At 44.9% G+C, this 12,877-nt stretch overlaps 1 protein-coding gene across 1 annotated transcript in view; it reads right to left on the bottom strand.

The window, feature by feature from the left end:
• The window catches only part of LOC146808497 (transient receptor potential cation channel subfamily M member 2-like), a 1,333,691-nt gene that overhangs the window by 631,732 nt on the left and 689,082 nt on the right, over positions 1–12,877 (bottom strand). Inside the window, exon 13 of the mRNA XM_085623962.1 lies at positions 7,446–7,532. Within this exon, the coding sequence (XP_085480088.1) occupies positions 7,446–7,532 (87 nt within the window). The remainder of the gene's footprint in view (positions 1–7,445; positions 7,533–12,877) is intronic.

The raw sequence follows: 12,877 nt of genomic DNA, 5'->3' as shown, positions 1-12,877 counted from the left end.
CCATCACAACGGTCTCTACCACACCAGGGTCCCCTGACCCAGCATGGACAGGGCTACACTTAGCTACCGGCCACCCCAATGCATACACACCCATGATTTCCTTGATGACCAATGGAGGATCCACCAACCCAAATTCCACCCCCGACAACCCATTCGCCCAACCTACAGGTGAGTTATCATGCAAAGCTCCCCATGACTCGCCATCTACCCTAATCCTTGATCAGCCCCTCACGCCCTCGATACCTTCTCCACTCATCCAAACTCAACACTCATCGACCATACCCCGTTCACATGCATCTGCCCCTCTCTTGCTATCACCTCTCAAGGCCATCCCCCACATGAATTCTGACACACCAACAAACCTCCATGATCAACTAACCTCATCAGAACCTAATAACGACATCCCCATGCAACTAGGCCCTACTGGCGGACCTCACCCTATAAGAGAACACACGCCTATACACATACCTAATTATCCTAACTATGATTGGACCGCACGATTCAATGAGTTAGCCATCGGCCTAGCCCATCTCAAGGACGAAATGCAAAATCTATCAACCATCACCAAAGAACTCCTAAACTCACATAAAGCCACTAGTGCCACCGTGAACCGAATTAGTAACTAAACTAGCAGATATTTCACCAATAATTCACACCCTGAGTGCACTAGACAGAGTAAGATACCCTCTCCCAATGACCTGTCTCATCCTAGGAGGGTAATTGAGGAACTATCTGACAATGACATACATGACCTCCTCATATCCTATGCCAGTCCTAAAGACAACAGCAAGTCTCTATGTGGCACTATCCAATCCATTCTAACCAACCCCTACAGAGAACCCATTCACAATTGCAGATCCATAAATAGAGAAAACCTCACAAATATCAACATTGTGTAGACTGCTCTCACACATTGTACTAGCAAGCTGAAGTGTGCACTCATCAATTGCAGATCTGCTGGCAAACATGCTTCCGACATCTACGATCTCATCCTCTTGAATGATCTGGACATCACCGTCCTCACCGAAACATGGCTAAATAGTTCCTCCTCTCCCATCCTAGACCTACTAGTCCCCCCAGTCATGATATAATCTGCCTAGATAGAACCTTGAAACCCAGTGGTGGGTTAGCCTGCATTTATCGAAACACAATCACAGTCAATCAAGCAGACTCCACCTCTTTATCCTCCGGTGAATATCTCTGTACCAACATCTCTGATGACAAGGGCCTCTCCAGCAAACTTATGTACCATCCCCCGGGTGACAATCTGACGCTCATTGATGAATTAATGGAAGTCATTACATCCAACGAAAACTCACAAGTACCGCAGATTTTTCTGGGAGACTTCAATCTCCATTGGAACAACACTGGTGATCATGATGTAAGCTGTCCAAAATACTTTCTGTCAGATCAGGATCTGTCCCAATTCTGCGACAGTCCAACCCACAACAAGGGAGAGACATTAAACCTCATCATAGCAAAAACGAACATTGTATCAGTAGAATCCATTATCCCATGTGACTGGACTGACCATTACAGCATCTTCTTCTCCATCAACATTGAGGGAATCCCAAAAAGATGCCAACCTACAAAAACAAAACAATGGAAAAGGAATATCCAAAATATTAACCCCAGCGCCCTAGTAACCCAATGCAACTCCGCCCTGATCCTCACGACAAGCATGGTTGACGTCCATGACCTCACAGACTTTTACAATTCCACTATGCTTGAAATTCTTGACTCTACAGTGCCCCTCCAAGAAAAAATGGTTTCCTCCAAAATCTACAAACCATGGTTCAATGAGAACATGAACTCCGATGGGCGTAAGCTAAGATCAGCTGAGCGAATATGGAAATCAGCACCCTCCATTGATCACCTATATCCTCTTAGAGAGCTGAAGAATACATACAACAGAAAAATCCTAAAGGCCAAGGCAGACTTCTTCAAAACCCAGCTGAGCCAAACCATTAACCGTCCCAAAAAACTATTCAAAATCGTCAAACAACAATTGTGCAACCCTCCTAACGATATGGAACTAAGCAACCAGGCTACCCCAAATTGCGATGAGCTTGCCAACTTCTTCATAGAAAAGACTAAAACCATTGAATACGACATTCAATCTAAGAATGTCCTTCCACAATCTATTGATCATCAGTCTACTCTTTACACACAGATCAAGGACCATTTTAGCATTCCGATCGAAATTCTAAAAAACATTGCCAATTGGCACACCTTCTCACCCATCCCTAAACACGAAATCTATAACACTCTTCTAGCGATCAACCCCTCCCATAACTTCTCGGATCCCTTACCCCCTTATTTATTCAAAATGATCAAAACTTCTATTCTACCCTTATGGTAAAAAATTGTAAACGCCTCTCTGAGGCAAGGCTCCATACCAGACTGCCTTAAAGTAGGGCAGGTCACACCTATACTAAAGAACGCCAACTCCCTCTCCATAGATCTTAACAACTACCGTCCTATATCCAACATCCCCACTCTTGCGAAACTGCTGGAAAATGTGTACAAATGTAACTATGCAACCACATCGAGAACTGATAGGTGGGAAACTCTGCTTTTAAAAACTAATAAGTTCCTGATATTTAACAGTGCAGCATGGAATGTTATTAACCTGAAAAAGAGGAGTCTGTTCAACAGGATGTGGAGGTGAGAGGGTAGGTGAGGAATCTATGGTTGCATAGAGTATCCACCAGAAATGTTCATTATAAGACGTAAGTAATTTGTTCTTCTGATGACTATTTCTAATTGCATATTCCTCACCTTATGAATAAATAAAGGAGTGACTGTTTTTTGTATAGTGCAAATAGATACCAAAGCGCTCCTTCTTCAAGTGGTGTATCTGTGAAATTACTCAGATCAGAACATTCTCCAGGACAGAATGGGTACAATGCCCCTTGGGCAGTATTTGGATATCAAGGAAGTAGTGCTTTGTGAACGTGTGAACTGAGACCCACGTAGCAGCCCGGCACATGTGCTGCGTACCCCAGCTCTGTAGTAGCTGCCTTTGCTCTAGTGGAATGAGCACGTAGGCCTTCCAAAGGCTGTTTCATGACCAATCCATAGCAGATGCTGATGCATAGGGCCACCCATCTAAAGATGGTTTGTTTCTGCTCAGCGTTTCCATTCTTTGCCCCAGAGAGACCCAAAAACAGCTGATCGTCCACTCAGTGGTCATTGGTATGATCAATATAAAACTTCAGGCCTCTCCTTAGGACTAGGTGATTAAGTCTCTCTTCCTCATTAGTTGGATGTGGTACGGCAAAGAAAGTTGGCAGGGTGATAGGCTATCCTATGTGGAAAGGCACCACAACTTTTGTAAGGAATGCCACTTTAGTTCTGAGCACTAGCTTGCCCAGTAAGAAGGTGAAACACTTGCATTTCACTCATGTGATGAACAGAAGTTATCGCTGTAAGGAACTCTGTCTTTAAGTTCTGCAATTGGAGAAGTCAGCTGTGTACTGGTTCATATGGAGACCACATAAGAATAGTAAGAACTGGATTTAGGTCCCAATTAGGCATCACATATGGTGTTAGTGGGAACAAATGAGTGTGTCCTTTCAGAAAATGCATTCCAAGAGGTGATTTGAAGAGATAATCAGGTAAATGTAACATCGCTAAAAGAACCGATAGATAACATTCAGAGGATAATTAAAAGAGTAGTATGTCAAGGAACTGTGCTTGTAGAGGTTGAATATTTCAGGAAGAACACCAGACAACAAACTTCTCTCAGCATTCTGCATGGGTTGTTTTAGTTGAGGGATGGCTGGCTGCCAAGACGACACTCACTGCTTGGGAGGTGAGATCAAAGGCAGTTAACTGTCACTGTACAATCTTGAATGATGGAGTTGTAGACTGTGCAGGCTTGGGTGCAAGGCCCTGCCCTGATGCTGTGACAGGCGGTCCTACGAAGGGTCAGCAGGATTGGAGAACAGATGCTGATGACCAGAAATAGTACCACACTCTCCTTGCCAAGTTCGGAGCCACAAAAATGACTTAGGAACTTTGGGCAGGTGAGGCAGAGGCCGGATGCAGTAGAGATGTCCCAAGTTCTAATCTAGGTGAAATGCGTATCTGAGGGAGAACTGCCTTGGTACTGAATGTGCAAAGGATTTGACACTGCACGTTCTCTCGTGGCGAAGTTATTGAGCCAGAGTTCTCCCTATTGCTGGCAGATGCCTTGTGCCACCTGCTAGTGAAGCCACAATTTGTGATTCACTAGGCAATCCTGGCTAAATTCATCCACACTGTTGTTTACATATCCTGGCAGGTGCTTTATAAACAGGTAAATACAATGATAATTCAGCCAATTTTAGAGGCTCACAGCCTTCTGGCACAAGACCAACAACCCCAATTTCCTTGTTTGTTACAGTACACATGGCAGTGAAGTTGTCTATGAGTGCCTGCATCTGTTCCCCCTTGATGGGCGGGATTAAGGCTTTAAATGCAAAGAGAATCACCCCCAACTCCAACAGGTTGATGTGGAGGCAGGCTTTCAATAGAGATAAATCACCTGCACTCCACCTCTCTAACATTATCTCACCAGCTCAGCTACCATGAATACTTCATGACTATTTATTCTGGGTGAGGAAGGGAGATAGGTCTGCTGCTAATCAAATTAAGCTTCTGAAAACATGACGGCAGATCTCTGCCACTTTGACACTTGGATGGAATCTAAGAGGTTCCCTTGGTGCTGAGCCTACAGAGAATTCAGATCTGACTGCAGACCTAGCATGTGCCACCTGGCATGGTCCACTTGCATAATGTAGGAAACCAAGGGACCAATAAGAATCAAAGTAGCTTTCACTGAGACCCAGGTCAAAGACTGAGACATCTGGATCATAGACCAAATGTCCTGGATTCATTGAAGCAGAGGGAAGGCTAGAAAAACCACTGTGTTCACGATGGCTCTAATGAAGAGGAACCTCTGTGAATTTATTCAATTGTGACTTCAACGCATTGATATAAAAGCCCTGGATAGACAATAGGTTTGCTGTTGTTTGAAGGTAGTCCACATCTTCCTAAAGGGAGCCCGCCTTCAACAATCAGTTATCAAGGTATGGAAAGACTTGCATCCCCAACCTTCGAAAATGGGCAGGCACCACCACTATCACTTTCAAGAACATCTGAGGCATACTGGTTAAGCTGAAGGGACATTGATAGCTGATAGTGCTCGTGACCTACCTGAAACCACAGGCAATGCTTTTGGGACTACAGGATGGGGATGTGGATAAAGGTTTTCTGCAGATCCTACACCAACATCCAGTCTCCTATATCCAGGGCAGATTTAACTTGGGTCAGGGTGAGTGTTTTTAGCTTATTGAAGGTAGCTCAGGAGAAAATGTAGGGGAGTTGGGAAAGCGTTAGGTTTGAGCCTGCTGATGAAGCCTGGACTATAAGTCTTGCTGGGTTTGGAAGCTGCAGGAAAAAAACATGATCTCATGGGACAGGCATATGTCTCCTGGCTATTTGTCTACTAATTTGTGGGCAAGACTCTGGCTTTACCAGATACCCAATGGTGTGTATGTTCAAGCCTCATTAAATTACAGGAGTGATTCCTGTGAGGTTGCAGGACCTCAGTTAGGGCGTTTTTTTACCTCAATAATTAATAGCTGTGGGTCTCTGCTGCTCTCCATACAACCATGCTAAAGAAAGTAGATTCTTCAGCTGAGGGGTTGGGTTAAGGAGAGCGGAAACCAATGGCAGGTGCAGTATCACGATCAATGCATTCTTGAAGGTCCAAAAAGAGATTTGTAAAATTGTATAGTTGAGAGGTGCATCATCATTGTCTTGTTCATGGAATCTATAATTGAGAAGAAGTGTTTCAAAATACAGATAGTCTAAGGGTTAAGTGAGGGGAGGTCTGACTTTGACTGAGTTCACAGTGTATTCTCTTCTGAGTCCAGTAGAACTATGGGGTTCTTTTCCGACATCAATGGTTGAACTACCAGTGGTGCACTTTGGAAAATAGGTCCAAAAAGTGCTCCAGAGGCATACGGTAGGGTACCGAATTTACACAACAAGGCCTCTTGGAAGGCCTGAAACTGCTGCAGCTTCGCCAATGGACCAGAGAACACGGTTTGAATCAAAATCAAAGACAGGACCAGTTCTGGTGTCAGAGACCGAGACTGCAACTTGATGTACTCTGGGGTTGTGCAACCCACCATGCTAGGAGTTGCGGATGAAAGGGATCCATGCTTTAACCTATCGTGTTTCTGCTTCTCTGATCTGAAAGAAGAATACTCATGGGAGTGAAAATGCATCTGTGTCTTTACATTTGAGTAGAACCGGGTCTTTTGAGCCTTTTAAAGATGGTTTGTGGCTTAGAGCTGGAACTCGCAATCCAAGATGCCCTTCGGCTTCATCCAAGGGCATTTGTCGCACAACGCCAAGTAATGTGAAGAACCCAAACACCAGAGAGAGTCCCTGTGAGTATCCATTACTTACATTTGGCTGTGGCAGTCTTTACAAGGTTCAAAACTGTTGTCTAAGGGACCTATTCCTTGTATCCTGGAAAATCTTTGGAAATGTGGTCTGTCAGGCAGGACCGAATTGATCCTTATCAGAAGGCGCAGAAAGAAAGGAACTGATGTAAGCAATCAGAGATGTGACTAAGTAGGGGTTCTGATGTCATATCTGGGACAGGACTGATTCGATGCTCAGCCAGAAGACACTACCTACCGAGGGAATTGCTAAAGAAAATTCTCCAGACTCAGTCTGGCGTCTGGGAGTATTCACATGGTGAGGAATCTACAGGTAAAACTATCCACCAGAAAAATAATTATGAAATTTCATCATTCACATCAATAAAAAAAATGCAATCTAATGCTAACAGCAGTATTGTGGATGATGTAATTAGTGATGCCAACAAGCTGTCATTTGAGATGCTATTAGTGATGTAATATGTGATGTCATAAGCAGTGGATGAGTGGCGAAAGTTAGGGTTACCAAGCTACAACAGGAGAATTACAATTTGTAGGTTTTGTTTTGTGACAATAACTTCATAACACAAACATAAATATATATATATTTCAGTCATATTATGAAAATGTAACAGTCTTTGATGAGGAGATCACTGACAAGAATAAGGAACAAAGTTCATATGGATAATATTGAATGCCACAGATAAACTAGATCAATGATCAATGTTCAAATAGTTCAATGTCTGTTGCCCAAACACAGTTTAATTCTGGATCACTCTTCTGCTTTTCCCAAATTGTTATCCAGCAAGCTCTTAAAGAAACAGCTAACCTCCAATGATTCATGCATCCAAGCACACAATGTATATAGTTATGAAAAGTAAATCTATACTTACATACATATAAGCATCTTGATGAAATAGCAGTAGTTGATATCCTGAAGTTAAAATCTTTAGGTTGAAATCGGCGACCACCTTATTACAGCCTTGAAGATGAAGTGTTCCTTACCTGTGTCCATAGGACTTTTGCCAGTTTCCCTCGGACCTGAATGATGGCCCAGATAAGAAGAGCTCGGAAGTTAGTGGTCTGTGGGCTCTATTTTAGCAGAAAAAAATCACAAAAAGTTCATGTTAAACCATTGGTCTGTGGGCCGGAATATGCATATTATTACTCTTACTTCTCTAATTGGTGAGCCCAATTCATAAAAATTATGAATTAATGTAGAATGCAAAAACAGGTCTAAGGGGGTTGAATGCAGCAGAGTGCCCCCCCCCCTCATGAACAGGTGCATTGTTAGCACCCCTAATTTGGGTAGCAAGGTCAAACATGTTTCCCAGAAGAGTCCACTTTCTTACTTTCTTTTTCCAGAATGACAGAAGAAGTGTTACCCAAGGAGTCCTAACACGTTCTAGCTGTAGAGGAAGCAAAAGAGTTTGAGGGAGTTGCTTTTCGCTGGAAGAGTTGAAATCTGGAGGCATATATTTACTCTCCATACACCACTGGTGTAACAGATAAGGGTGTCAAGAAGGCATTTGTCAAGTGTTCTATTAAAACTATCAGCATAATTATAAACTCAGAGTCCTAACCTTCAAATTCTTAAAAGTACTTTTAAGCTTTGTTTCATCAATTTCACACCGCATCCTTCACTTTCCAACTCCCGTTTCACGACTAAATTATCACTTTATTAGGGTCCTTGAATAATTTACACATGTTATCAATATTCAATGTTTTAACTGGAACCTTAGTAAGCACGACTCCATCACTAAACATTTTTTGTAGTTTAAAAACATTTGTGCTGCTTTCAGCGTCCGGTGAGCGTGAATAAAGTGAACCACAGTAGTAATGAGGGATACATTTCACATCGAGCAAAATGTGACAATTGTTCCACCCTGGAAATGATGTTACCTCTATTACCAGGACTTCCGGGGGCGGGGGGGAGGGGAGGGGGTCATGTGACTGATGTAGCGCTTAAAAGTTTGAAAATTGTAGGGGTGCGTTATATTCACTGTTAGTCGGCACCCGCATATAACCAAATATGTACTCAGGTATTTTGTGTGCAGTGTATTACGAATTGTATAACCTATATCGATTTTAATAGAAGTGCCAGCTATGTACAAGCACATTGTATATGTATTAGAGAAATGTATAGAGTTTAGCTTACGTGAAATGTGATGTGGTGTTAGAAATGTGTAACCTAGACTTCGTGTCTGTAGACTGTTTAGTTTGACCACACATGAAAGAAAGACGTAAATGTCAATACTGTGATTTAAACATGCTTGTGTAACCGAAGTAGTGGCCAGAATTCGCATATATCGTTGAGGCGAAAGGCCTGGTATTTTCTTATGTTGGCCAAGGGCAATAGGCCAAAAGGGATTTATCTCAGTAGAGGTTTTTAGGCTGTAGTAAATTGCAACTTAAAAGATGTGAAGAATGTCTGCCTTGCATGATCTCACCCCAGGTGCAAGGACAGTTGCTCGTTAGTAGAGAAGCTCTTTGTTCACAATTTGACTTATGTAGTAAAAGCCAGACATGGGAGTGTGTTGGAATGTGCCAATCGTAACTCCTAGTGCGGATGGCGTCTGGGACTCAAGGCCAAGCGATGGACGATGGAACTGGACAGCGCTCTGTGGAAAATTTCTGAAAGTCGACCCCGCAGAAGAGGAGGCGCAAAGGGCGTGTTCTGGAACTTGGGGTTCTGTATTAGGGACAGCGCCCCGAGGGTGGAGGCAGATCAGAGCAGCCCAGAGCAGAGGACGGCTAGGCGAAGGGATAGAGGGGGCAACTTAGACCAAGCTCTCTAAGTGAAGACTTCTTAGGAAGTTTCACGCTGACACCTTTACCTGATGAGGGTCTCAAGGGATTGCTAAGTAGGGATGTCACCTAGTGCAGAGTAGGGACAGAGATGGTATGGTTCAGTGTCCCTAGTATCGACATTTGCTTGGTAGTGTTCTACCTCATGCTTTTAGAGATTGTACTTTTAGTTATTTTTAGCCGTATGCGGATTCTTCGTAGAGTAGCATTTGTGTTAGTGCCTATGTACTTGTTGTGCCTCGTATTGAGGACTTTGTATCTTCAAATCTTTATGCTGATAATAAAAACCAGAGAGCCAAGAGATTAAGTCTCGAGTCCTTGATTATGGCAAATTGTGGACAGTAATTTTGATAATTGTGTTTTTCCCTCCACGCTATTGGGCAAGTAAAAAGTTCCATCTGACCAGAGTGGGTTCCAGTAGATAATTGCGAGATACTAAAATGGGCCGGAGCAGTTGGTAGCAGAGGATGGTTTCTTTCTGATAGCGAGGGAAGATTAGATAAGGATAAGTGACCCTTGAGGCCCAGAGACGATAAGTGATGCTGAATCATCAGATGGCGAGCAGCAGACGGCAGCAGATGAGCATCGACGGCGAGTAGCAGCGCGGCAGAAAGCGGCAGTTCCAGGTGTGAGTATGAACATAATGAGATGTTGTAGATTGCGGTGTTGATTTGTTGTGTGATGTCTTGCGGAGTTGTTGTGTATGTCGTGTGATTGTGAGATCAGGCTGTGAGCGCGCGCAGCCCGGGAATTGTGGTGTAGAAGACACCTGAGATAGATTTTGTTGACCACCCAAAGGAGATCGTGAGGTACCATCGATCACCTGGACCGAGATAGGGGGAGCGAATGCGTGTGTGTATGGCAACTTAACGCTGGTCGTGGGTTGTGGTGTGCAGATCGGAGTGTTAGTAACCTATCAGAGGCGATTTGTCTTGCCGGACGGGGGCAGACGGGCGCCAATCGAGGACAACAAGGTCGAGAGACTGTGGACGAACAGTCAGAGGCTGTGGACGGACAGCCAGAGAAATAACTTAATTGGTTATTTCAGTGTATGAATGGGACGTGAGTAAGCGTGAACGAGTTTGGAGAAGGGAACTGCTGCGAACGAAGGAAGGTGACGTCAGAGAGTGTCGCGCTGTGATAGGCCGGTTGGTGTGAGTCGCGCTGTTATTGGAGGATTTGAGAACAAGAAGTAAATAGAGCGCGAGATCGAATTTGCTCATCATGAAGTGTCTTAGGGCTTTGCGAGAGTTGTGTAGAGGCGATAAGCATGTGGTTGTTCGTGGGGGAGAAGAAGCCCCTCCCGAGGATACCCCGGCACATTACATGGCACAGAATGTGGGGTTACATACTATAGTTTGGATCGAGAATTGGCACAAGGTTACACAAGGAGAAGGGGAATTAGCTTTCCCGAGGTATGGCTCATTTAGATTAGCGGTGCTGTACCAACTGAAGACGGTGATGGGGTCCTTAAGACCCTTGCCAAGACCAGCACAGTTCGAAGCATTACATGCGTGGATTAGAGCAGCGCATGATAAGGAAAAGGGAAGAAGTCAGGAAAGGATGAGGAAGTCGATTAGGGCATTTCAGGATGCCAAGTGGGACGCAGCGGAGAAAACGATGGAGAGTGCAGACAATTGAGGAAGCGAAACTGTATCCCGCGTTAATGGAGGAGACGGGGATAAGGCATGGGAAAGCACAGGATGAGGAGAGTGACTCTGATGATGGTGTATTGCAAAGATTGCTAGACGAGAGACCACCCCCTTATAATCCAGACGAAGTGGATGATAGGTGGGGTGGGAGGGGAGAAACTAGAAGGGTAACAATCCAGCCTGAGACCCGAGTGGAAGGGTTGGTTTCGTTTGACGCAGCGAGTTCGCAGGGTCAGTCGGAGACCAGCGGGAGGATCGAAAGAGAGATGAGGTTACTGGATGCTTTGAGGGTACCGGTCACCATTGGACCGATTGTGTCAATATACAGTCCGGAATCAGAGGCGAGAGAGAGGTCTGAACGAGAGACAGAAAGAACTAGGAGAGAAAGCGGGGAAAGTGAGTTGGAAGGGGCAACGGCCCGACCTCCGAGCCCTGTACAATGGAGTACACCCTTAGCAGCGGTGTCAGACACATCTAGGGGCGAAGAGGATGAGAGACCGGCGAGGCCGAGGACTCTGATGGAGTCGAGATCAGATTTAAGGTCATGGGTACCGCCAAAGAAGCAAATGAGCTGGAATATGGGTCAAGCGGGGACAACTCCAGTTGGCTTTCAGAGCTATTCTGCTCCCATAGAAACACCAGAAGAGAGGAGAGAGAAGGAACCAGAATGCGAATATGATGAGGGACGTGGAGCAAGTTGTCAGGTGCTGAAAGGAGCCTTGAAGGCAGGGATGATAGACGTAGTAAGGCTTAAGGCAGAGGCAGATGAGATTATATATGGGAGTCTACCTCTTGAGAGGATAGTATCCTACAATCCAGACGACCTGTTTTTCGTGGCGAAAGATGTGACGCGGAAAGCACGAATGGCACACGAGAAATTGAGGGGATTGGCGAAAGATTATGGTGTGGATTTATCCAAGACTAGAGCGTTGCAAGGAAGTCACAGGATGCATTATACTGAGCGGGAGTTAGAGGAGAAGAGGGTTGTTGGACTGAGGTCACATACTAGAGAACTGGTCCTAGCCATGCGGCCATGGTTGACGCTTGATAAATGGGAAGAGAAATGGTCAAAGAAAAAGACCTCAAAGGGAGCGGAAGGAGGAACTCCGGCAGAGGGGTTGCTATTAGCGAAGACCTTTCCCCTTAGGGAAGTGGCGAATGGAGGATATGTGCATGTACCATGGAGCAGGGGGGATTTGGCATCATTTACGAATGATTTTCCCCGGCTCAGGGAGAAGCCTGCAGAGTGGTACAAGCAAGTTGAGCGTTTTGTTAAGATTTCGAAGGTGTTGTGGATAGACCTGAACACCTTATTCGATATTGTGGTTCCAGGAGATCTGTGGAACGCATGCAAAATTGCTGTTGATTGGCCGGACTATGAGCCTGATAGGAACCTGATCACCAATGGTCCGTCACCCGTGGTAATGAGGCTGTACGATAAAGTAATTACCTGGTTGAAATCGAAGGTTTCACCCCAAGACATTGATTGGGTGAAAATAGACAGGACGGTGCAGGAGCCAAAGGAGACAGTACATGAATTCTATGAGAGACTTCTGAAGGCTTTTAAGCAGTACAGTGGTCTAGATGAGCTGGAAACGAAGGACATGGGACAGTTTGTGTCTAAGTTCGTGCTGGGTTTGAAGCCCGAGGTCAGTCTCATGATACAGCAGCATTTGATCTGTTGGCAGAATAAACCTGTAGATGAGATCTTGCGGTACGCCAGGTACTGCACGGATGAGATTGAGTCAAAGCACAAGAAGATGAAGGATAACCTATTGCTCATTCAGATGCAAGCGGCTCAGGGACCGCCGAATGGGGGTCCAGTGGTGCGGAGACAGGGAAATTATCAGACAGGGAATCAGAATGTGCAGGGTCATGGAAGGCCGAGGCCCGTCGACCCTAGAACAGGTATAGATGTAGCGATCTTGAAAAAGACGACTGCTTGTCACCAGTGTCACCAGGTGGGACACTGGAGGC

The sequence above is a fragment of the Triturus cristatus genome, chromosome 8, assembly GCF_964204655.1.
Source record: "Triturus cristatus chromosome 8, aTriCri1.1, whole genome shotgun sequence".
Classification (NCBI taxonomy): Eukaryota; Metazoa; Chordata; class Amphibia; order Caudata; family Salamandridae; genus Triturus; species Triturus cristatus.
Note: the sequence above shows the minus strand (reverse complement) of the source record. Positions and strands in the feature narration are given on the sequence as shown.